The sequence below is a fragment of the Nipponia nippon genome, unplaced genomic scaffold (genome assembly GCF_047370975.1).
Source record: "Nipponia nippon isolate SJK-2023a ecotype South Korea unplaced genomic scaffold, ASM4737097v1 scaffold_5, whole genome shotgun sequence".
Classification (NCBI taxonomy): Eukaryota; Metazoa; Chordata; class Aves; order Pelecaniformes; family Threskiornithidae; genus Nipponia; species Nipponia nippon.
Window position 1 is genome coordinate 94,545,139 of NW_028262369.1, and position 26,120 is coordinate 94,571,258.

The following is a 26,120-nucleotide window of genomic DNA, read 5'->3' on the forward strand; positions in this document are numbered from 1 at the left end:
AAAGGGCCCTGGTAGCTAAGAAGTTTCTCCTTTCCTGTGTGTCGGAGCAGATTTCCACCCTTACATGGGATCAATTGGATTCCTTCCCACTTTGCCGTGAACCTGGGGAGCAGCATATTTAGCTAAAAGCAGAATTCAGTCATTAATTTGGTGGGGTTTGGGTAGCTCTGGGATACAATTTGGGAGAGTATTTTAATCCTATGACCTGTCACCATCTCCAGCAAATTTACTTCTAACAACTTGCACATCAAAATGTGGGTTTTTTTCAGACCTCTCAGAATCCAAAGCTCCCCCAAATCAATTGTTTATACTCATTTTCAACATAAAACCGTCTCCAGTTTCACCCTTTTCTGTGCCCTTAATTACTTCTGAATGTAGTTCAGGGATCATCTGTGGCAGCTTGAGCATGTAGTGAGAGATGCAGGGCCAAGGGCAGAGACAGAAAAGCTCAAAGAAAGTCGTGTTCACGTTTATTGCCATCTTCAAAGGCGGCGTGCGCAGAGGCGGGAGTGCGGAGGGGGATGCTTGCTGGCGCATCCAGCATGGTTGTGCTGCAAGTTCATCAGCCTCTCTCAGCCATGCTCAGATAAGGGCTTGGGTTCCCAAAGGCAAAACAGGAGATACTTGTTTTCTGATCAAAACCCATCTCTGCTCTTCAGTCAGGTATCTGTGAAGGCTCCTAGGTTTGCCAGATAATTTCAGGAGCTCTCAGGAAAGCCAACCTCAGCTGTGTGCTTCTCAAAGCACTGCCAGAAATGGTGCCACCACCCATCTCAACAGCATCCCAGGTGCAACGGCACTTGTCCTCAAAATAGGGAGAGCTGGCAGATGGGACTATGGAGTTTGTTTCTGCCCATCAGGACCACTCCTGTGTTTTACCTAAACAGTCACCAGAGAAAATAAGCAAATGCACGTGCTGGTCCCTGGCTGTGGTCTCTGCTTCCTCTCCTAGTGCGGCCTGTGCCCTGCGGGTGGGATGCTCCCTTGGGAAGGGCAGGACATGCACCTAACTCACAGCTGGGAGGACCATCTACCCATTTCCTATCTCTCCAGCAAGCACTTGAGCTGTGTTGTACTGCCAGAGGCCCCACAGTGACAACAGCGATGATTTAAAGTTGAAATATTTACTTTTACTGGTAGTGATCTTTCAAAGACTACATACAGCCAGGGACATCTGAGTAGGACTTGAAGGTCTGGATTAAAAAGTAGATGGAGGCACTTTCCTGACGTGGACATCCAATCTCCTGAGAGGTATGGGAATTCAGGGATGCTGCTCAGGTCAGTAATTTATGTTGGCCACCTGTGGGGAGCTCCCTTCTCAATATAAGGTACCTTTTAGGAATACCCACTTCTTCCCATTCACTGGGCAGGGAAGTCTGCATGCTGCTCGTAAGGTGCAGGTGCCCAAGCTGTGGCTGATTAACTCTATTAATTCCAGGATTGGATCTACCCTCCTAGCTACATCACCCATGTCAAAAGGCAGGCTGGGGCTGCAAAGGTAAGAGTCATTCAGCCATGCTCATGGCTTGCAGGTGAAGGGTTGGGCAGGGAATCGATCATGGCAGGGGAAAGAGTGTCTCGCAATGGCTATCAAGACCTCTGAGCTGCCATTGTCTGCTCAATTAAATGCTAATGGGCTGGGGTTAGAAAAGCCTTGAGGAGTGACTCTGCTGGGAGCTGGGGAGTGTGTGTGGGAGGGAGCTGTGGTTTATAGCCTTGATGAAAAGAGCAAAGGATGAGCAGAGCTGAAGGATGGCATTTCTAGGGAAGCTGGAGGAAAAAAATAGTTCTCATTAGCTTGAAGAAATGATCTGGCTGTAGGTATCTGCAGAAAGGGGTAGGAACAAAGTCTCTGGAAAGGCTTTCCAGAAGGGTTAGCGGGAAGGGGGAAAGAAGGGAGAATCTGACTTTGAGTTAATTAATAAACTAGTCCTTAAAGCTTTTGAACACAAATCGCTCCCGGTGATGGGCTGTTGGCTGCAGAAGGGAGGGAGCTGGTGCAGCAGTGTGACGTGACACTTCAGGAAGTCTGGCTGTAGTCACCCTGCTACTCACTAGATATAAAGCAAGCAGCTCCTTCCAGTTGCCAATCAGCATGTGGAGGCTGACCATCTACTAAGGGTAGTAGTGAGGTGTCTTATCAGCTGCAGAGTTCTGCTCATCATTTCTCTGACCCTTTCTGCTTTAAAATCTGTCCAAGTTCCCCCAGAGCTCTGCTTCTGTGGGGATGCTCCTCATTTTCTACCTAAAGGTTAAGAAAGAAATTGTAAACTCAGGTGTGACCTACAAGTAGGCAGGTCTTCCTATTTCTGTTGTTGATTTTGTCAAGTCCAGTGGTTCAGTTGGGATTAGTATTTAAGCAGGGGGAAATTTCACTCCTCTTCCCTTGTCAGTGAAAAATTAGTTATTTTCTGTACTGAGGCACTAATTTACAGTCTTTTTGGCTGGGGCATATTCTTCTGCTGTTGCAGAGTGCCACATGAAACAGCCACTTCTAGCACAGAGCTCAGACAGGCTGGTTTTACTTAAATATTTTTATTTTGCAATGTGCATCATAGTTTATGTGTGGTGACAATTTCTTCTCGCTGTATGAACTTTTGGATTGCTGTGCTGAGCAGAATCTGCACGGTTTTCTTCTAAACACCTTTCTTTCTTAGCATAACTCATTACTCACAGTGTGCCGCTATAATTTATAGATGGCTGTGCCTCAAGGAATGAAATGACCTCTGTCACTATTGCCTAAATAAGGCTTAGGAATGCCAGGATTTTCATATCAGATGGAGTAGGCTTCTTTCAGTGCTTATATAGAAATAACAGTATGTTATAGATTTATTTAAGGCTGCAATACGTTTGTGAACATTATGCTGCCAACATTACTGTCTGAAATAACAAAATTGGAACCCAAAGATGGGGGAGAAAAGCACACATGATGCCTATTAAAAAATAACTGGCTGTTTAGTCAATACAAGTTCAGAAAAGTTGGCCGGTAAATCTCAACTCTTCTCTAAGGTTTGACTGCACATTAAAATATATCAATACGTATTCTATTATGTGACTAACCTATTACCCAGAGACTTTTTTGACGGATGAAAAATAGCATAGGTATCAATCACCTAAAAGGTGATTAAAAATATTCTTCTCACTTGGCTGTATTTATTTTATCAAGAAATGAACAGCGAAGATGCTGATTTCAGGCTATAAAAGCATTGAGACCAAATTCAGGCTATGTGCAGGTAGATGATGAGTAGGTTAAAAAAAGCAAGCAGTTTCCAAAACTCTGCAAATTCTGCATCCCGGGGGACAAATTCTGATCTGAATGTCACCCACGTGCCCTGGCAACACGCAGCCATGGGGATGCTACCGCTGGGTTGTGCACAGAGAGGGGGAAAGAGAACTGGAAAGTGGCCCCGATTCATTGTCTACTCTCTAATATGTTTTTTATCAGTGGGGATCTGGCCTCCCTTTAAAGATGCCTGAGAAAAAAGCCTTCCACCTGTATCTTTCCTGGGCGGGTGGCAGGTTCTGAACTGCCTCTGTGCAGCTGAATTTGGTCCCTGGGGTCTGACTTTACCTTTAGTGGCATCACCTTTCCTTTGCGGTGGTATGGTGCCAATGCTTACTAAGTTGCTTCAGGTTTACACCACTGGAGGTGAAAGGAGAGTCTGTCCCTTTGTGACTCTTATTAGACACCCAGAGTGGGATGGCAAACATGGTGAAATACTTTTTTTGATCTTTATTATGTAAAACTGAATTCCCAGTTACAGCTGAGGCTTCATTGCTTGGTTTTCACCAGTGATGATTTATGGATAATTATAATTAGTCAAATAGGTCATGAAGAGATTTTTTTTAAATCTAGCAAGGAAGAGAACATTTTAGTCTCACTAAACCTGCTAAATTAAACATGTGGGTTTCAGCAGAGGACAAAGAAGGGCTTACTGAAATCTTAATTTAATAAAAATGGTCTTATAAAGATTTGGTGATGCTACTAGTTAACAGAGCTATATTTTCTCTGAATCCCTCAGGACTGTTAAAACTAGATTTGAAGTGATTGCAAGTGAAATTATTTTGATGAAAATATCTCTTCATAACACAAACTTGTCTTAAAGTGGCAGAATTGTCTGCCTCGTTATAATATAAGTGAGGGCAGCATCAGTCAGGTTCTGAACTCAGGAGGCATAATTACAAAGAGAAATGAGAAAAAACTATCTAGGTTGTGCTACTGTTATAAATGACTCATCCTTTCAAGAACTGGAAAAAGCTTATTCACATTTCTTAAATATCTTAAATATCTCAAAGAAGAGCTGCAAAATGACTATTTTGAACCTACTTTTAACACAAGGCCATTATCCCTGTTTATTCTTTCAGTTTGTTGTAGCATCACTAATGGCTCTCTGCCTATAAAAGTTATGAACCTAATTTAACTTTAAAAGTCTTGATTCTGTACCATGAAAGGCCATGAATTCATACACAAGTCAATTTTTTTCACATCTTGTATTGGCTTCTTTTTTGTTGTTGTTGTTGAAATTAGATCTGTGTTGCTACGTAAGCCATCAAATACACTTCTTAAAGATTGTTTTGCAATGAACTCTATCTTTCAGTATGCTATTGAACCAAGAATTTGGAATCGGAGAGGCAGAACACCATGAAAAAGACCATAAAATAAACCTCCCTCTATTTTAAAATGTACTGTCTTTCTTTTCTGTGAAAAGATGTTATTGTGTCTCTGGTCCATGAGTATAAAAATTACTGAGTGCATATAGCTGAGTCTGCCTCTACTGCAAATTCTCGCTGCTGCAAGATACAAAAAAGTGCTAAGCAAAAATTGGCTCAGGCACATGTACCTACTACTCATACCAACTTCATGGCATTCAAGCTGTAACGTAAGTGCAAATATTCAAGTTGCCTTTAGAAAATAGTAAAATGGATAGCTTCCGTGAACTCACTGCAATTCAAAGAAATGTTATAGATCCTGAATCTGGTAAGAGCTATTTAATAACCCTGTTGTGAAACAGTTTCAGTATTTTTTTCTGCAGAAGTTGTAAGTATAATGAGCGAGGAGCAGCACTAATAAAAAAACGACAAAGATTTAAGAAAAGGGTCTGATCCCCCTGAGTGTTTGACCTTTTTTGCTGAAGGCAGGGCGGCATTACCGTGTCTCCCAATTTGAGATTTACGCCGTTCATCTCGATGTAGGAAAATGACTGCAGGGTGGTGTCACGCTGAATCTGCTCCTTCTTGCCAGGGGTGGACAGACGCGACCAGACCACCGTGTACTGGAGCGGCAGCTTTGAGGAGGGGCGGCTGTAAGCGCATTTCAGGTGGACACGACCTTGCACAAGCTCAGGAGTTATCACTGGTTGCAAAGCCAGGCTTGTGAGTTTGTCTGGAAGAAGAAAACAAAAGAAGGATGTAGCACAAAATGTTATTTTAATATTACAATTGTTCACTCAACAAGAAGGTTTCAATATAACTAAACATGGGAGAAACACTACGTGGTATATTCTAATGATTTGATTATTAACTATGTAAGTAAGAAAATGTATTTCATGTGAAATGCAAAAAGTGTTAATTGTGTACTGACTACCCATTGTTGTTATAATATTTGACCTGTTTTTGTGTGTTTCGTTTTTATTTTTTTTCAGTAAGAGAAATGTTATTGAAATGAAGCACTCGGATTAATACAAATTAATTACTCTGGCAAAGGCCATCAGCTTTGCATTCCCCTGAGGCACAGCCTTTTGATCCAAGTTTTGCAATAACTACAGAAGAGATACAAGAAATAATTATGTTGAAGAGGTAAACTGACTCTCAGAGAGCACCCAGCCCATATTGTCAGGCTGTGAAGATCCTTTCCAGGCTGTTCTGGGACATACCTAGGCTGAGTCTGCCCAATATAGTCTCCCTCTGCCCAGAATAATGCTGCTGCTCTAAAAATACAGCCTGCTTTCTATAGGCTTCAACAAGTAATGAAGTCTGAAACTTTTCTTCCTGTTAAACTTGCCTAGAAAGGAGAAACAAAAAGATATATAATACTGTAGAGTGATGTTCTTTCATCTCTAGAGACCTGGACTCAAATGGAACATGAAGCTGGTTCAGAGGCTTTGAAAGGATAAATTAAGAACCTTTTTTGGAGGAGTGTAGAAAATATTATGGAAGCCCAAGGGAATAAGGTATGAGGCTGTTACAGCAGAATGAAGAACCAATATGTTAACATCAGTCCAGGGCAAATAACGAGAGGTAAGAAAAAGAAACAATTTACTTAAAATATGAATAAGAGCCAGTTGTTTATATCCTTTTCTCTTTTTTTTTTTTTCTAAGGGAAGCTGCCTCAAACTGTGGCTCACGTCATGACTTTCTGCAGGAAATTATTCCAGAAGGACAAAAGTAGGTGATCAGCTCATGGGAGGATGTGAGCAGAATTGCAAGCACGTACGCTGCTTTTCCCAACCGTGTCCTTTCTGCCAGGCTATGAAGCTTTAAATTCATTTTGTTTTGCAGCTCAGAAGTGCTGACCGGTGTCCTGTTCCCAAGCCTCCAGCGGACGGGGCTGGGGGATTGACCCCGGCAAGAAGCCGCAACGGTGCCAGCTGGACCCAGCTCTGAGGCTGCGTAGAGGCTCCCGTGGTGCAATGTTCACAGCTGAATTTAAGACAGTGAGTTAACAATCCCCAATAAAAACCTTCACCTTTGGGTGTTTTCTATCCAACACATGATACTGCAAAAACATCCTAAAGACAAGAAGTTAAAGACTTGGGAGAGCTGGACCTCACTGAAATGCCTAGGGAGAAGGTGAAAGCTTCAACAACAGTGGTAAGAAAGAGGCAGAAGGCCGTTGATTTTGGAATAGATGGGAAGGGATAAACTTTCTCTTAGGAAAAATGCAAGCAGATTTACGTTACTAAACAGGTATGGATCAACAGAAAGGACAAAACTAATCATCCAAAAAGTATTAGTAAAAAAATTCTTCGAACAAGGGTAGTGGAATTCTTATCGTTTAAAAAAAGCCAAGCTTGAACTGGAAAATGACTGTATTCAGTTAAAAAGTCATTTCTGAGAAAGAATCATGGAAATTAAAGAGGAGTTTCATTTATTTTAATGGATATTTTTTATTTCAAATAGTGAATTAATCTCACTTTCTTTGAGCCTTTTTTCCTTGCTCTTCTTCATGTGGGAATGTTAAAATATTGATAAAGATAAGAAAATAGATATCTCTCTCTTTAAAATTTATTTAAGCTTGAATTTTGCCTGATTGAAAGATGATAACCCTAGTTTCTCAGTGTGTCATGTCTCTGTCCAAAAATGCTGAAAGGAAAGTATAAAGGTAATTTTTTCCTTTTGAGAAAGAACTGTCTTTTCTGACTAAATCTATATGCACCTGAACATGCTCCGAAGTTCAGAAGGTTTAACAGAGTGAGCAATTGCTTTCTGCTATTCCTTTGTTTCCTAGCTACCGAACAGAGGTTAGATCTCTTGTAGTAGGCTGAAAATTATTTCTGATGAGAGTAATTATATAAATGTCATGAAAAAGATGTTATCTGTTTGTGGGTTTTTTTTCCTTCCAGAGTTTCAGAATTATCTTTTTCTGGGGGGATACTGCATTACAGAAGATAAGAATGGACCTTAGATGCAGTATCCTGGATACAGTGCCTCAATAAAACTGAGATGCCTCCGCTCACTAAGCTGTGCAACTTCAAGCCAAAGTGGAGGCAAAGACAGTAGGAAAGGTTACATGTGAACTGTAACCAAGCGAAGAACACTTCAGTAATACACACCAGATTACATTTTGCACTGGTAATAATAGCTATTCCTCAGGAACACCTTGGACCACCGCTGATTTATTTTCTACATGGTCTGCATCTTACTGGGAGCAGTGCTTGACTCACAAGGTCACTGAGATGTGTATTGCAATACCAGGAACTTTGAACACACAGCCAGAGAGGCACATGCAATCTTATTGATAAATACTTTACTGATCCTCACCTTCTGCGCAGTAGCCCATGCATCCTTGAGTAGGCTGCAGGAGGTACGCAAAGAATTCGCCGCAGTTCCTGACGGCAACGGGTATCCGAAACAAGCAGCAGTCCTTGGTGCCCCCGAAGACCTGCCAGGTAGCACATGCTGTGAGCCGCTTGCTCTCACCAGGAACTGGCAGGGATTCAGACTTCAGCGACAGCCACACCGGAGCTTGTGTCCCACATTTATTCATCTGAGGATGCACACAAAAGAAACTGTTTACAGCAAATGCAGTAATCGTTAAAACCGAAGACTTTGATTGTGGTGAACTTGGAGGGTCAGTGAAAAAGCTGTGGAGGTGGGCATGAAAATGTCTTGCTCAGTTTAGAGAGGTGAAATTGCACAGATAAAATTCTCAAAGAACACAAATAACTGGATTCCAAGGTATTTTACTCTGTTTTTGGTTGGTTGGCATAAAAAAGATGAAAGCATGTAAACAGGCTAGATCCTTTCTCTGGGCAGCACGCTTTGGGCCACATCAGCTGGCTGTTCCCATCCATGCTTCATCTGTGGCAGAAGAAAGCAAAGGCTGACAGAGCATGAGAGGCAAGAAGATGTTGGGTCCACCTCAAAGCAGGACACCGCTATGCTCAGAGCATCACACACCAGCACCTTCCTCCAAAACCGTTGTCCTGACAGCTTCTGCCTTACCCCTCCAGCATGTACTGGACACTTCTTTGGGGCTTGAGCTTCTCCCTCATTCTTGAAGGGAAATACATATGCAGGATGTATGTGATTTGATCAAATTCTCTGGGGTTTTTGACCTTCAGGTTTCTATCTATTAACAGCTTCCACTAAATCCCTGAATCTCCTGAACATAGGAAATCCCAAAGCAGAAGGGATTGGTCCTAAATGGCTTAAACTACAGCATTTTGAGTCATGGTTGGGAGAAGCTGCACTAGGTTTACCTTTCCCAATTTGCGGGTGGATGTTCAGGCATCTCAGATCTGAATTGCTCTCTGTACCTGTCAGGCTCTTTCCACTGACTAAAGGGACATGATTATCCAAAGCTGTCTTTAATTTAAGCACCTCAGTGATGAGATTAAGCATAATCTGAGCCTAATAAAATATGCACAGCCAATTACAGTGGTAACTTCTTATTCTGCGCCATTACCTATCATTTGCCAATATGCAAAGCATACAGATATTTGAGCTAAGGTTTGAAAATTATTACCAAATACTGACAATAATTTACTTTTAGGTATCAGTTATATTCTGCAGAGCGTGACTGCTGCCTTTTCTTTGCATTTCTTTTGCCAGCAATAGTGAACTGTCTCTAATAGTCCCACTCTGGGGACACGCTTCCTCCTGGTGCTATATACATTTGGCTTTATATCATGTTGAAAAAAACCCCCCACTATTTTTTCCCATTGGCTCGGGTTTGCTGCATCACTTTTTAAGATCAGAAGTTGTTTGTGACAGCAGGGGAAGCCGTGGAAGTCAAAGGATAAATTTATTAAGTCACACGCTAGTGCCCTCCTGTAGTTTGAATTTTACCTGGGAGCTATACAAGTCAGAAAGGGGGGACAGGGGACCGGGGGCTGCACACCCAGAAAAAGAAAGGTATTTGAACAAAAATAAAGCATACGGCATGACACGGTCTGATTTCCATTTGGAGCTAGCTATTGGCAGGCTCCTAAAAATAAGGATTCCAGAGAGATACCATTAAAATTGTCCAAAATCTTTTTTTTTCCCCCTCCAGAAATGCAGCAGCAGCCGAGCAGAGGGGCTGACCCTGCCCTCCCGTTCGGGTGCCCATGACCTCGGTGTCCTTGCGGAAGGCGCTGGAGCTCGCCCAGCGCAGCTGGTCCCCGGGGAGGAGCAGCGTGCCGGCAGTGTGCTAGCGAAGGAGGAGATCGGCATGAAAATGCTTTTACGTGGAATTTTAGATGAATCCCTTCCTTTATTTAAAAGCCATTTTTTGTGTAACTTTTAAAGGGATTTGTTCTGTTTATTTATTTACAGCTTTAAGGGACACTGGTGCTTTTTGTGCTAGGCAAAATGCAGATGCCAGGAATTTCTTGTATCCTGGTGAACTTCTGACCTACAGAGCAAGATCTGATGTGAAGTAATGTGTTTCCAAAGCATGTTTGTGAGCACACACTTGTAACGACACTGAGGAGGGGAGCAAGCATCATCCAGAGAAGTACTGTATGCAAAGGGGGAAGGACGGGCGCAGAGAGGAGGACAGCAACTGGAGCTCAGCGGTCTCTGCTTCATACTCATGGTATGTTCTTTATGAGATACTTGCACCTTGAATTTCCTCTTACTCCAGGTAGCTGCTGACTTCAGTGCCTCTGCATGCGTGAGTAAAGATGGTTGGAATGAATCAGTGTTTTTTAAAATTATGTTTAAAATACAGACATTTGTGAGTGTACCTCACAGGTGTTTTGAGCCCCACAAGCTGGGAAGAGTTAGAGTAAAGGGGCGCAGAGCAGAAGAGATGAATGAGCACTGGAGCTCAATGCGTGTGTGCAAACTCACAGAAAGCCTTGAAGGAAAATGTTTTGGTAAGGAGACACAGCGCAGCCTACCCATCCCTCCTGGGGCCCTCCCCTGCAGAACTGACTCCATGGCTGGCACCAGCACTCACTGCTGGAGGAGGAGGAGGAGGAGCAGGGATGCCGGCACCACTCATGCCATGGGAAGCATTCCCAGTGCTGCTAACACCCACTGCAAAGGGCTGTTGCAGCCATTTCCTGACATTGAGTTGTGGAAAAGTGACCTTCCTTACTTTGAGGCCACTCGATCTCGTGTCAATACCTGTGTCTCAAGGAGTATTTGCACCCACAGCTGCACAAACTGGAAAAAATACTCCAACAATTTTCTATGGAAGAACTGCTGCTGCTCAAAATAAGCTATTGCATCTGTTTGCTTCTGCCTTTTACTAGTGTAACCGGTCTCAGTATGTCAACGCGGCTCCACTGGGAGTGTGGCTGCTGGAGTGCCCCTGGCCAGGCATGCGCAGTGCCTCAGTTTCCCTGGCTGCTGCCTGACCTTGGGCAAATCACACGCTCTTTGTGCACCTCGCTTCCTTATCTCTAAACCAGAGGCAGAGGTGGCTGAGGTGGTAATAGTACCTCCCTGCCTTGCAGCAGTGCTGAAAAGATAAATTCATTAATGAGACATCCATCTATCTGCTGTGCTATGGGCCATGTAGATAAATAGACAGATGCAAGTGCATCCTAGCTGTGGAAAAAGACAAAATGTGACCCGTACGTAAAAGTGGGTCTGTATCCCCTGTTAACATATAGAGGAAAAAAACTAAAACGATGAAATAAGACAACAGTGATTTTCACCTTCTTTGTATTTATCCTCGCCACAAGTCTATGAGCCATTTCAGCGCTAGAGAAATTACGGATTAGCACCGCTAACGTCAGCTGCCAGTGTTGTGTGCAGGCTTTCTGATAACCCCCCGCTGTCATCTGCAGCACCCCGGATTTGTTCTGGCGAATCTTGCACTGAAACCGTTTGAGCGAAATAGTTTATTATGTAATGTGCACAAATTACAAGCAATAATGAACCCTTTTGACTGACTTCGCACCCAGGAAAAGTCAGAATGTGAGAAAGCAAGTTATTGTAACAAACTATGATACAGTATTACGGGCTGCTTAAGGAAGAATTTTGGTATAAATCAAATATTTCTGTTTTCCTGGCAGCTTTCTGACACATATGCATTTATTTTCTGCTTTGAGCTACATGCTGTCCATCTGAGTCAGGCAAATTGCCCCATGCCAGCCAAAAGGATTTGCTGCATGAGGCCTCTGTGAATTAGAAAACAGACGTGGGAAGGCAAGGGCAAATGTATATTCAGGTATTCAAACAGAGGTACATCTAAGAACAGAAAAAAACAAAGAAAAAAATATTAAAAAAAAAAAGAAGTCTAGGAGAAGAGACTTCAAACAGCCAAAATTTTCAAGTCCCAGCTGTGGCATAATTAGCATTAAATTTTGTAGCAGTCATTTGGGAGAGCAACCAGAAAATTGAATACAGAGGTAGTAAATGATTGACATTTACGATATAGCATCTACCTGCAATCACTACAGCCATTGCTGCTCTAAGAATAGCGTAAAGCTGTGGGAATCTCACGCCGTAATTCAGCAGCATTTTCAAAATGAAGAAGAGGAATTATACAGCTGCCTCCACAGAAGAGCAAACTCCACAAGGCTCTTGCAAGCAGGCGCTTGTCTGCTGGGAAGCCGGTGGTGAGGAGCAGACCGTGGCTTTGCTGGGCTTCTCCAGGTGGTCTACATAGCGTAGACTGCATGGCAGCGCTATTGCTGTGGCGTGCAAAATATCCACGGTTCTCACTCAAAATGGAAGCTATGCAGCAGGAAGAAAAATAAGCTACAATGCCAGCCACACTGGAAAACACGTGTGTGCCCACAGTTCATCCGTTTATTTCTGAGTATACTGGTAAATCTATTGAGAAACAGTCTCTCTCCCTACAAATCCTGTCTCCCCTATATGTCTTTAAGCAGCATCCTTGATGGCGAGCTGCTGCGGACATCTGATTAACACTCCGTATATGAAATCACAAGCATTTGATTACTTCAGTTGACATGTTTACTTGGACTTGCAACTGGTCAATGTAATGGCAAATTAGTGAAGTAAACGATATTGTTGTAAATCCTAAATTTAGGTTATTCAGTGCATCTGTGTTAGGTATCCAGTGACACGGCTTGCACAAAGGAGAACTTATCTAACACAAAAGGGAGTTTTTAGGCTGTTGCCAGGCTTCTTTAGTGCTCAGTATCCTTTCATACTTTATCCAATTATAATTAAGTGGTGTTTTTAATCTTCAAAGCATTTTATAAACCTTACCTCATTAATCTTCACAACACCTCTATGTGGCAGGTAAGCATTCATTATGTATTTTTGATTCATAATTAGGCACCAGCTAATCATTTAAATAATTCAGTTCATAAAACCCAAATGAAAAAAAATCAAATTTGTTCCCCCTTTGCCAAAACAATGGGACAAACCATTATTGTTTAATCCAATGATGTCTCCTTCCATTTAGTTGGGGTTTGGAGAATCAACTAGTTTGATTGATTGAACACTCTAAGGTTCTTTATAATTGCACAAAGAAATCAAGCTTGATTGTTCTTGTCACTTGGGTATTGCGCTGAAATTATGCTGTTAAAAATAAGTAGCACCATATGTGAGAAATGCATTGTTTTAGTTAGATGGAGATGGAAGGCTTTTTGGTATACTGTTGGTTGGCAGTTAAAGCATTGTGATTTTGCATCTGTTATCCACTCAAAACTTTACTTTGTCTTAGTTTTTTGAATTCCTTTGTAGTAAGTTAAAGTAAATAAGATTTTTATTTCAGTCTGGGGCCCAACTCCAGAGAAATCAGTTTACGTCAGGAATATCTGTAGTAGCAATTAAACCAGTGCCTGTCTTGTGTTTCTTTTAAGTACATGCTTCTGAACAATAGAGGCTGTAATTGTAATTTCTATAGAAGGCTTTTTGTATGCCTGAGAAACAAACAAGAAAAACAAAACCTCTTCATACCTACCATTATGATCTTGGAGTATTCACGTATACATGCGAGAAAGAGAATTACAGATGAAAACATGAAATAATACCTTGCAAGTGTCACTTGCTTTCAAGTTCGTAAAACAATGGCAAATCAAAGTAGGATTGGTCTCAGAGCAAAATAAAAAATGAAACAAAATAAAAAAATAGTATGCAGTTGAGCTATTGCATTTTGATTGTGAGTATAAGATGTTCTAGGACAGGTTAAGTAGAGAAGGAAATTAAACTGAGTATGGGAAAAAGTAAATCTTTTTCTTCTCCAGGGGCTACAATATTAAGCATCATAGGCAGGTTAGATTTGATATGCTTTAACATGACCTTGTTTTATACACCAAAGATTAGCATTTAAGCCTATGTTTGAGCCTAGTATATATAAAAGTAAATTTATATTGCTAAAAATGCAACTGTTGAGGAAACACCACCCCTGACTGCATAACATGTCCTTCTTCTGCCACATTTACATACAAATTTGGAGGTGGTTTTGCTCATTTAGAGAATGAAACTTCTGAAGAAGGATGTTGGAAGTAATCTTGATATACCGTCACAGGCAGGTATTGTTACCGGGCATTTCCAGAACAGGGTGTCATATCCGTAACTAACCTGTAGAAATCCTTGCTGCAGGATTCTGGATGCTAAAAAATTACAGTGACTGGACTGGCTCATGGGAGAGAAATCCCTTTAAAGTCTCATACAACCCATGGCTGAATCCAGAAGCCCCTGAATCAGGGGTTGCTGGAGATTGGTAAGGTGCAAAGCTGAAACTATTGCCCTGCTCCTGCCCTTCCCTCCGGACCACCACATTCAGCTGCTGGCAAGGATGAGCACCTGGGGCAGGTAGACCTCTGCTGTGGTGCAAGAGGTCCCTTGGAAGCTCCTGCCATACATGCCAGCAGGATTGAAGAAAATAAAGTGAACCCAAGTGAGGGGTTGCCTTAAGACTGGGAGGAAACCGAGAGTGAAGCAGTTGCTGCTCCGAGAGGTTGAACGTGAGCTGAGCTGACGGGATGCAGTGCTGTGCACGTATATACCTGTGTGTCTGTGTGTGTATGTGGGTACGCACCTGGTGTGTATCTGTCGGTCCTGGTAGTATGCATGGTTTTGTATGCATACATATAGAAATGCTGAACCATGCAGCTGGGCCTTTTGTATTGATGGGTGTTGTGGGAGGACTGCTGGCTGATGAGGTACTCTGACATATCAGAAGATCTGGAGACCAGTGAGACCAGTGTCTCACCTCGGCAGTGGGTGTGCAGTGATTTTTGTGGTCAGTGCAGTAACATCTGTATTAATCCCTCTGCTCAAGGAATACGGTACCACGAATCCTCTGTTTCAGAGGACAAGTGTTTGATAGTGACAGTTGTTCTAGTAGTGATTCTGGTTTTAGTACCTTTCTTTTTAGCTTATTATTTGCTGTTTGCAATTGACTGCTCAAAGCTGGAAATATTAGCATTGCTTTGAGAAGTAATGAATTCAACTCGTGCATGCGGTATCATGAGTATTATTGCTGGCTCCAGAAACAATTACTATTTGCATAATCAAATTCTTAATTGTTGTTTTTCCTTAAGGTTGCAGAGTATAATCTGTGCTTTTGTACCTCCATGTAAATGAGGGGAAGAAGTGCATTTCCAGCCATATTTCTGGCTTCACCGTGAGCTGTGAGCCAGCGTTGCAAGGCCTGCCTGTCGTTAGCATGGCATGGCATTTGGATTTGCATTACGGATAGCAGCGTGCACTGCTCTTCTGTAATCCACAGATTGATCTTTTATCTGACTGTAGAGCAGATCTTCAATAACGTTAGCAGGTTGTGTTCTCTCTCATTCCTTTTTAGCATTCATTCCTTTCCTGGGGCTTGCCCATATGTACATATATACATATGTATGTGTATACCCTATATTATTTTAGTTCAGAAGCCTGAATTAAAATAATAGTTATTTCTGTATCTGAGGAATGTCTTTCCTATATTGACTGTTAAATACTTTTCTGTATTTTTAATAGATTTTCTGTTGAGCTTTAATTTTTATATCACTTTTGTTCTTCCTCTGAAGGTCATTTTACTACTAGGTCTGGCCATGTCTGTACATTGCCTCCTACTCTGAGCACAGTACCTTAACCTTAGTAAAACCTTCCCTATGTTTTCTTCCTTTAGTGTTTTTGCCTTTCACAGTGAGGTTGGCAGTTCTTGAAGAACAAACTGTTGTTTGTGATCTATAGGCAGCAGCCTCAATACCTTGGGATATAAAATTTGCACGTTTGTGTTGCTTTTCTGCTAGGATTTGTTGTTGGATGGGGAGGGGGCTGTGGCCAAGAGTGCATGCCCAGGATCCGGTAATTGCTGGGCCTCCTTCGGGAGCACAGGGGGAGAGGCGAGGAAGAAATAGAAGGAGGAACGTCAGGATCATTCGTTACTCCCAAGAGACATTCAGCAGGCAATGCCTAAATTGGAAAGCTCTTTCAATCAAAAGTATTTTGCCACTGGAGGAATAAGTTTATGGACAGCAGTTGGATTCAAGGGATGAACTCAGGAATACAGTTCACGTTTTCACTCTTTTTTGACATAAAAGCTTTTGGGTTTTTGTTCTGTCTTTTTTCCCTTTGTTTTTCACTTTTTTTTTTTTTAATTAGTGGATGAGAAGCAGCTTTTTAAGAGTTATTTGTTTTTTCATGACAAAAGTTGCTGTGCCTCTTAGCTGTGACATGGTTGTAGACTGAGGCCCTCATAACTGTATGTGACTTGGTTCTGCTCTCTGTTGAATATAACACTTTCTGTGGTTATGAAACAATATTCAGGCAGGGCCACATTTTTATTGTGGAGTTTTTTTGTGGCAAGATTCAGAATACAGGCTTTGAGAGCGTGTCTGAAGGAGTCAGCTACCCCTGCCCAGGCACCATAGCCAGCTCTGGGAGCTCACCTCCCACCCAACACGTGCCATTTGTCCTGCCGCGATTCTCTCCCGAGCTGGGCAGGACCTCTAAATCTCCATCATGGTTTAAATCCCTTTTGAGGTCAATTGGGTGACAAGAATCCTTACCTACTATTACTTTGAATTAAGAAGTTAATCGTATCCATCGATAAGCATCTAATTGTATCTGGCCAGTATCATCAGGATATCACCAGACATATATTTTACAAGGTGCCGGAGTAATGTTCTTTTTAACTCTCCAGCTGTACTGTCGGGCTTTATTTGGTCTCTTTTCTCTTCTATCTGTTCAGGATTTTGTCGTTGACTCGTTTAATTAAAATCAGCTCACTCCAGCCAGGCTGGAATGTCCAATAATAACTGCTTATTAAGGAGTGGAAGCTGTGCAGTTATTAATTTAAATTATTTTGTTCCAGAGGTTTTGCTCAAATTAAATGGAAAACCAAATTAAACAATGATTTAATTAAGTGGAAGAGATAGAACGTAGATGCAGATTTAGAAGGTGAAGATCTAAAAGAAGCTTATTCTTCCAGTTGTGACATCTAACAGATGTAATCCTTCATCAGCATGGTGAAGCAGAGATTTACTGTCATTCAGAGGGTAATGAAGAAACCAATGGCAAAAATTATGTTACAAGATAAGAAACTAATGAATATAGCTCTACAAACCTGAATAAAAAACAAAGCATGTATTGTTGGAAAGAAATCTCATACAGTCAAGCATTATTACATACTAGAAATTGCTGAAATACAATGGCAATTTAAATAATTTTATAGCATATATACACACTTCTAGAGTAACCTGTAAAAATAAACTTCACAATGGATTGGCATATTCAAGAACGACCTGCCATGAAATGAATATTTCAATAATAATCATGCCAATTTGTTCACGTTAATTAGATTTATAGTTTGTGTATGCAGAGGGTTAGAAAACCCACAGAAGTAACAATTATCTCTTAACATTTCATTTAACATTAGATTATTAAGGTATATTTCTATTGTGACAAGTTCACAGGTTCATTTTGAATGGATATGAAATATTGTTTGCTAATTTTGAGAAGGTTCTCCAGCTAGGGTAGCGTCGCCTAATATTAAACTTCCTGGTACTCTAGGTTGAATATTTCATCTTTAAAGTCATTTATGGTAATTAGTTTATTAGTTTCTGAATAATTTTGTTTAACAGTGTGTTTGAAATTATTCTAACCTCCTGCAGCTGGGCTATTTGAGATGGCAATGACTTTAGTTAGGGTCTCAAGTTGCTCTGGCAGCAATGGTTGCAAGCTAAACGTTATTGTCATACATATTAAACACACATAAAACCAGATAATGACTGTTTTGTCTTTTTTAGAGAGTAGTCTTATGTGCTGGAGCATTTTTGCTCTAGAAAGCCATTAGCATACTTACGAAACTAAATAATACAAGAAATGGTAATAACGGAAAAAGACTCAAATTTAGCTTTTCCTTCTGTATCACTAAAGAATCTCTTTTCATGTTCATTTTTTCTGATTTTTCCCTTCTGATTTCATAATAAGGACATATTGCTAATTCACTATAAATTATATGGAGAAAGAGTCAGGTTCCAGAATCCATTCTTAAAGCAATAGAATTGCTTGAAAAAAGTACAACTTACAGTGACGTATGTGGATTACTAAGGATCTCTCTTTGGAGTTGGAAGACACCTTGTTTTGTGTTTGAATAATGCCCAGTCCATAGGGATCCTGGTCTCTGACTACTGCCCTTGGATATGACAGTAGTACTATTATTATTATTATTATTATTATTATTATTATTATTATTATTATTACTATGGGAAATGTGTTTTCCCATTACCACTCACCTATCCCCATTACAGTCTACTGGCTATGAGAGTAGAGAGGTGGCTGGAAAGGAAAATTACATCAAAGGATTTATTCAAGTTCACCAGGGTTAATGCTTAAGTTTTACTGACTTCGACACATCTCGTTGGCATTTCCGCGGGCCTGTCGTCAATCATGAAACGGTACCATGCTGGTGGCAAGGAGTGGTCACAAACCAGGTCCTGAATCGCCGTTCGCTGCAGCTCCAGTGAGTCAAACCTGGTGCTGCGGTAGGGATTGCGAAGGATGCGGTGTCCCTCCGGGGAGCACTCGGGAGCTGGAAATGGTGAAAACCGACAATGATTAAATAAGTTAATTCAAGTAAATTGAATACTGTTAATAACTGCTTAAAGGGGGGTACAACCTGTTATGTTCGGATTCAGTTTAGGACTGGGCTAATTTTCAAGGCAAACACTGGGAAAAGATCAAATTTGGAATTAAATACATAAAACTGGAAGCCTGGTAACATAAAGATTTTAGTTATCTAGATTTTCATCATACCTGAATCAGAACCAGAAAACTTAACCCTCTGAATGTGATCTCAGTCTAGTTTTAGGGATTAACGTCTGAATTGCTCCTCCTCAGAAATCAAGTAATGTTTTGAGGTTCCAAAGCCTAGTGATCTTTGAAAACATATGCTTTTTTAATTTAGTTTGCTATATGCATGGGCATTTTAATCATGATATAAATTGATGCTCAAGTATAAAGTGCACTTCACATACTTTTATATCCATATTTAGGATAATAAAACCAGGAAATGCTAAAAAGAGAAAAAGAAATAGTGAAAAACCAACAGTACAGTGGGTTTTTAGAAATAAGCTCAAGCCAGGCCTGCAGATATTCAAGCCACAGGTCAGACTCGCCTGAGGCATGTACCCATAAAGCCAAATGCAGCAGAGCTACTGTGCATGCATCACAAAGTCTCAATCAAAACTGCTGCCCCCCGACGTATGCTTGTTTACATGCCTGCCCTGTTTGTTTTCATACATCTCTTGATTTTTTTACAGAATATTCAGTAGTTTCTTATCACCTAATAAAAAGAAGCCTTGCAGTGATTCTTTTAGAAGCTGTTTATTTTCAAAAAGCTGATCATGTAGAAAAAAGGGCCTTTTCTTGGTTATCTATCTTAGCCATTTCTCTATGAGGCAAAGTCCATTTTTGCTGCGTTCGCACTGCAGAGTGGGTCACGGGAGGAGACCGAGGTGGAGTTGCTCTGCTGTATGCACTGGCACCAGAAAGCTCAGCTAATTTCTTGCTGCAGTAATCTTTAATTGCTAATGATGGTGTAAGAGGCAGAGAGCACATTGCAGGAATTGCACAACCTGGTTTCAGGAGCGAGCCTGGCAGTTAGCAAAATCACCTCTTTGCACTGTAAATAGAGCATATTTATGTGACACCGCTGACAGAGAATAAGACCCCTCCCCATAATATCATCTTTCAAATGTCACTTTTCAGATTATGACTCTGCTTTAATATTACGCCAGTGGCACGCTAAAACAGATTTATCGGTTTTATTTTATTGACAAGATACTCAGAAGGTCAAAGTCAATCCATTTATGGTACTATTTTTAAAGATTATTTTTATTGTGCCAAAGGCAAGGCAATGGTATCCAAGACAAATGGGGACAAAATGTAGCATTACAGAGCCTTTATTGCAATTTTCAGGGAACTAAACTATCAAAGCAATAGTGCAATTCCAATGCAAAATTCAGTTGAATTAATACAATTCCCTTTTTAAATAAAAAAGGTATGCCCTAAGCTTTTCTTTTCTACAGGTAAGAGCCTTTTTAGAGAGGGAACGCTTGGAAATACTGCCCCTCTAATTAAATCTGGGATCCGATTCCATCCCTCAGATGTCCTTTCTGGGGATTTGGGCCCAGCGGTGGGGACCGCGTGGAGATTGTCCTTTGCCAATTCCCAGCCCAAGGGAATAAGTGACATTTCAGCAGACCAACTATTTTAAGCAAATGAAAAGTTTATCCTATATTTAAAAACCATTAAAAAATGCAGACCGTTGCTGACCCGTTCAATATCACTCAGTGCTTCAGGAGTGTTAATGGGAACAGGACTTTGGCTCGTGGTGCCTTTTGCTTGCCCTAAGTACCTCCTTTCTGAAGAACAACAACAAAAAAGAGTCTAAAAGTAAACAGCTTTTTGCACAGTATTGCCACAGGAGTTCTGCCAGAGCATTGTAATATAATTAATAGCATTTGGTTTCTCAATAATAATAATATCAAATAGTCCCTTTAAATGTAATTAATAACCTTCTGCTCAATATGTATTAGTTATAATCCAAATTCACACAACATGTTGTGGTCTTACCAATGATTAACTACTCTGTCTAAACAATGCAAATAAATTAGGCACTGAGACATGGCTAATTATTTTTCATCCTTCGCATAGTTTTGTTTGCAGTAGTTTAGAAAATGCTGTTTCACATATTGACGTTAGAGGAGCTGAATGCTGCGGATGGGACTTGCAAAGGGCAGGGAGAGACCCGGAGGAGCACATGGAGGAGGCATGCAAGGTCGGTAAGGAGAGGGGTGTTCACCCGTTACATTTAACAGTATTTGGGACAAACGCCATGTGTTCACTCCCTAAAGAGCATATATGTAAAGCCCTGGCTCAAGCAGCCACCACCTCTAAAGGTGTATTTTATTCTGTATTAAATGTCAGGCTATGTTTATACACCTGGGACTGGTTTTACTTATGCGTGCAGGCTGTCACTGAGGAGGCGGCAAGGCAAATTGATCTCATATCAGCTCCCCTGGAGCCAGACTGACGGATTTTGTTCTCACCCTGATGCAGATCAGACCGAACCACACCGAAGTTGATGGCGGTGTGCCAGCACAGAGCAGGAGGGAGCACGAGCAAAAGCTCGCCCAGGTTTTGCAGCAAGCCGTGAGCAAAACAATCCCTGAATTATTGAGTTTCTCTTGTAAAATGGTGCTTATTACGGCCTTATGACAGAATCATTGTAAACTTTAACATGTAAATTGCAGGCCATGGTACAAGTTAATTACTACTGCCTTTCCTGCAGAAATAAATAAATAAAGGCATCACTGTAATCAGAGTATATTATGAAAATATTATTTAAAAAAACCCAGGAAGATACAGTTGAGCCCTGTTGGTTGTTCACCTGAGGGGTGCTCGCTGGTTCCTTATGGTGACTGCAGCTACAGTCTAATCAGATGAAGCCTTCTGCTTCATTTTTAATTCATGACAAAGTCAGATGCAGATGTCAAGTTTGTGTACAGTGATAAAGTGCTCAATATCACAATTGTCCCCCCTGTTGTGGGGAACAATAAAAGTCCACATCCATGTCTTGTATGGAGTTGCTGTTACTCTCTGGTGTGCAGGCTAGATTGCCTTTAAAAGAAAATATATTTTTCTTTACATATAAGACACCTAGACATCTAATTTAATCGCCCAGCTCTATTCCTATAATTGCATTAAAAGGTCTTATGGAAAAAATGCCTCCTTTTCAGGGAGCTGAGTGCTCATCGTCGTTATGACCATTCAGATTTCCTTCAGGAAGAAATTAAACCGTGCAGTGAGATTTTGTTGCTCTTGGTCCACAGTGTTGTTGGAATTAAATGTTGTACAGTAGCTGGTGCTTTAGTCTCCTGGAAAGAGCTGCTTCTTGAACCACCACCACCCTCGATATAGGCAAGGAGCTGTTGCTAAGACATAAGGATTTGTTCGCTTCACTAGACTTAAAGCATTTTTTTTTTTAAACCCAACAATTTTGTGGCAGCAACTTGCTGCAAAGAGACACTTGGTAGCTCCTTTTTGACACAAAAAGCAAACAAATAACAATACCTTTTGCAGCTGCTCAGTGAAAACAGCATTTGAATAACTCTGGTATCATGATAAAGCAAGTCCCGTTGGGAAGATCTGCCTCTGTTGAAGCCATAAGGAAAGTTGCCGTTAATGTCTGGAGGTTGAGATTCACCTGACATTAATGTGTGGGAAGTTATCATGTACAAATGAAATGAAGGGCAGCCTGTGGGCTCGCTGGGAAGAGGAGAGCCTCCTGCAGAAGGCAGAAGTGTCCAGAAATATGCAATGGAAAATGAACAGAAAGTAAATACCTGAACTTGTATTTCATGCTGAAATACAGTTGTGGACCTGGGGTTTGACTCTCAGCTAAAGGAAGCATCGACGTGACCAGGGTTGGAGGAAGACGTGCATGTCAGTAGATCCTGGGGGCAGCAGCCCAGAAGCCCATCCTTGGTGGGTTGCTCAATATTGTACGGGGGAGGGCAGAGGCTCCACAGGGCTATACCAGGGACCAGCCAAACAAGAGTCTGGAAAGGTGTTTTTAGGGCATTATTCTGGGATGCCCCCAGGACAGGCCCACACATTTAACACCTTAAACATCCTCTAGCTGGAGCTTATTTCAAGCAGGTTGGTAACTGGGTGGTCTGCAAGCAGCTGAGCCACCCATGCACTTCTTGGGCAGTGGATTAAGTGGGAAAGATGCTGCTATGGGGACCACCAGCACCCATGAAGGGTCTGACCATCCTGGCTGGTGCTCGTGGCCATGGGAGGAAGCATCAGACGCTTCAGGGAGGGACGCCAGGAAAATCGGAGCAGCAGGCTGAAAACTTGAAAGGAAATTATTTGCTAAACATTTGTTTTTATTTCTAAAGGCAGGTGAGCACGAGTGTGACAGAGCTCTATCCGTCACTCTTGCTCCCAGTAAATATCAGTGGCTTATGTGGAGGAAGGTCTAAGAAGCTGTGAGATTTTGTTTGTTTGCTTTGAATAGAGGCTGCAAATCAAATATTATCAATAGGTGATGGCAGCTAGAAAACCCTGAAAGAACTATAGTCCACAAGCCTGAGGTGCATGTTTGTTTTGGGCAAAGCAGTGCCAGCCACGCAATATATTTAAAGGGCATTCTAAAGCTCTGGGAAGTAGTTGGCAGATCACAAAATAATTTTTGTGTGGAGGGAGAATGAAAACCCAGTGGCTGATCCAGGTAATACTAACCAACCATTTGGCGATGTGCTGTAATTGTTCTGTGACCAGGAAAGAGATATCCCCTGGTGCAGATTTCTTTCTCCCCATCGTCCCCCACATCGGGGAGCTCGGCTGGAGCCTTCCCCCAAACCCACAGCCAGCCCGGGGCTGGGGAAGCGGGGCTGCCCGCCGGCTTTCACATGGCTTCGCTCAAAGGCAGAGAGAGGGGGTGGCTCACGTAGGTATATGTAAGTATGCATACCTATATATGCATGTGTGTGTATATATATACATTTATTTTTCAAATTATGCATGGAAATACTTGTATTTTCACCATTTGTATGACACGGTAAACCTTTGAAACCCCTCCCTGTCAGATTTTCAGATTTCCACTTTTTGTTTCTTACTCTAAAATCCATAGTGGAACAAAACATTTTCCAGTGTGTTTTACTTTCTCTTCACAGGAAAATTATGAAAGATTTTCATTTGGAAAAAACGAGTCTGAAATGCCTAGGCTATTAAGCCATAATTCCAAATTAGTTGCAGATGAAGGATGTGTTAGCTTTCTTCTCTTTCTGTTTTAAAGACAGAAGGAAACCTTGTCATTGCCTGCCATTTCCATGCCCAGTGGCTATATTTCACTGACACAGCAAAGCTCAGGTGAAAGCTTCCACATCCCTATATTATGCTTTGCCATACACTGAAAGAGAGTTTGGGCAGAAAAGCAAGGCAGACATTGGGAAATTCTTTCCAAGTTCGTAACGGATGTGTTCAAAATAACAGCAGAAGACTCTGATCTGAAAACATTTAAAAATTTCTTTTGGTGGATGCAAATTCCAGATGAACAGTAATCTATTAATAGATAAGGCATTTGCAGCTAAGAAACATCTGACAGTTTTTTGCAGATGAATCTTTCTGCCTTATTTCACCAATATTTGCTAAGATTTTAATGCAATTAGTCTGCACCCTGATGACAAAAATTTTATTCCTAAAAGTATTCAGAGGCAGAAATTTGTTGTGAATGTGATCACTACATAAAAACACTTGAACCATGCATGCTCCTCTGGTAGGTAAAAAATATTAACTTTACAAAAAGCCTTGATAGGTAGTAAATAAAGCTATTTTCAGATCATTCAGAAGCAGAAGAACCTCCTACTGAACTGAAATGATAAGGAAGTGCATTGTATAAATACCACATACTCATAATGGCCAGGTCTTGAAAAAGTCATAATGCGTTCATAAGATGAAATTGATAGAGATAAATGAACTATTGTGTAAAATGAATGTAATTATAGAAAATTTCACCTAGGAAGAGGCTGAGCACCTGCTGAAAAGAATAAGACATTTTTCACACATATTATTTGTACTGAATAACAGACAGAATTAGGAAGACGGAAAATCAGGCCAAGCAGGAACATGGTTTTCTAGGAGTCTGCAGCTTAACGCTTCCTCTTAGCTATAAGATGGTTTTGAAAATACGGGGTCTTCTTGTAACCCAGGGAACTCAGCAGACAATTAAAGACTCTTTCACATGTATGTCTTACAGAGTAAGCACTCTTCTTTCAAGGCAGGCTTTACATTGTTCAACTCTAGGGATCTGCTATGTTGGAAACAAAACGTAGCCTACAATACATCCTCCTGCAGTGCCTGAGTGTGGTCCAAGCACCAAAGACAGAGGCAGCGATGTGGGAAGGCATCCCTTTCCTTCTTTCCTCAGTCCCACGGATGCTCTATATGATACCCTTGACATTTTGTACTTACCGTACATGTAACTGAAACTCTTTCTTACTACAGATTGCTCCCACCAGGCAGGATTAGTGAGTTTATTGCTTAATTCTTAGGAAATTCTTTTTTTCTGCAGAAAGGTGATAGCACGGCGCCCTGAGAGAAACTGTAGTTGAAAAAAACCCTCCTACAATCTCAAGATGTTGTCTGTATGATGCATCTGAGTTTCATTTGCCTAGGAACAAGGTCACTTATCATCCCGGTCTTCTATGAAGTAAAGCAATATACTATTGGCAAACCAGAGGCCAGCATTCAGTTCCAGAGAAAACAATTATTTATTCAAGCTAGTATCTCTTACCTTGGCTTGTGTTTCTATTTTTAACTTGTGGTTTAGAAAGGAGGAATTGATTACATGACACCTGTCTTCTAGTCTGTGTTTCCTCTGAATGCTTTGCAGAATAATGCACTACGTACAGCTCGCACAGGAGGATGCAGATAGAGGCAGACATCCATTTTGCACGGGGCCAGAAGAGGTGTCAAAAGGGGCCGACGAAGTAGGTAACAACAAGGGGTCCCTGCGAGAAACGTGAGCAAAGTCTGAGGAACTTCTGGGCAGTTTAACATGGAGTTTGGATCACTGTCACAGAAGATGGGCTGAAAAGCACTTTCTTCTGTGCTCCATAAATAAAGAGGATGAAGGAACTATTTATTTTCAGGGACAACAACACATGTGTGGTCAACTGACCTGGATGAGCCAAGAAGTTTCCAGCAGAAGTGTTGTCATTTAAAACGTTTTGGTCTCCAGGACTCGCTATCTGGCGTCTCTCAGCAATATGAAAATTGCTCACGAATAGCATGATGGGCACAAGAGGGACGACACATGATCACATGGATAAAAAGCAGAGGGCAGCTGGACAGGAGAGATGAAGTCTGTAGTTCCCCTGCTTTGCAAAATATAGACTCATTTATTGAATGTGCCAGTTAGAAAAAGCAACAAAGCCAGATTGTGTCAATTATTCTATTAAATTTTACCAAGTCTCATCCTCGCCAATTCTGGCTCAGCTTCAGAGCCAGGAAGGCTGAGCATCTGAATA

General features: G+C 41.3%; 1 protein-coding gene and 1 long non-coding RNA gene across 2 annotated transcripts in view; one reads left to right on the forward strand and one right to left on the reverse strand.

The window, feature by feature from the left end:
* The window catches only part of LOC148052391 (von Willebrand factor D and EGF domain-containing protein-like), a 188,148-nt gene that overhangs the window by 131,176 nt on the left and 30,852 nt on the right, over positions 1-26,120 (reverse strand). Inside the window, exons 2-4 of the mRNA XM_087731996.1 lie at positions 18,426-18,610; positions 7,981-8,206; positions 5,151-5,383 (exon numbers count right to left, since the gene is read on the reverse strand). Of these exons, the coding sequence (XP_087588122.1) occupies positions 5,151-5,383; positions 7,981-8,206; positions 18,426-18,610 (644 nt within the window). The remainder of the gene's footprint in view (positions 1-5,150; positions 5,384-7,980; positions 8,207-18,425; positions 18,611-26,120) is intronic.
* LOC148052392 (uncharacterized) lies at positions 1,379-9,065 on the forward strand. The gene is made up of 7 exons (XR_015698800.1): positions 1,379-1,498; positions 5,243-5,525; positions 5,643-5,796; positions 6,061-6,170; positions 6,319-6,384; positions 6,499-6,653; positions 7,563-9,065. It is a non-coding gene; the product is annotated as an uncharacterized LOC148052392 (long non-coding RNA).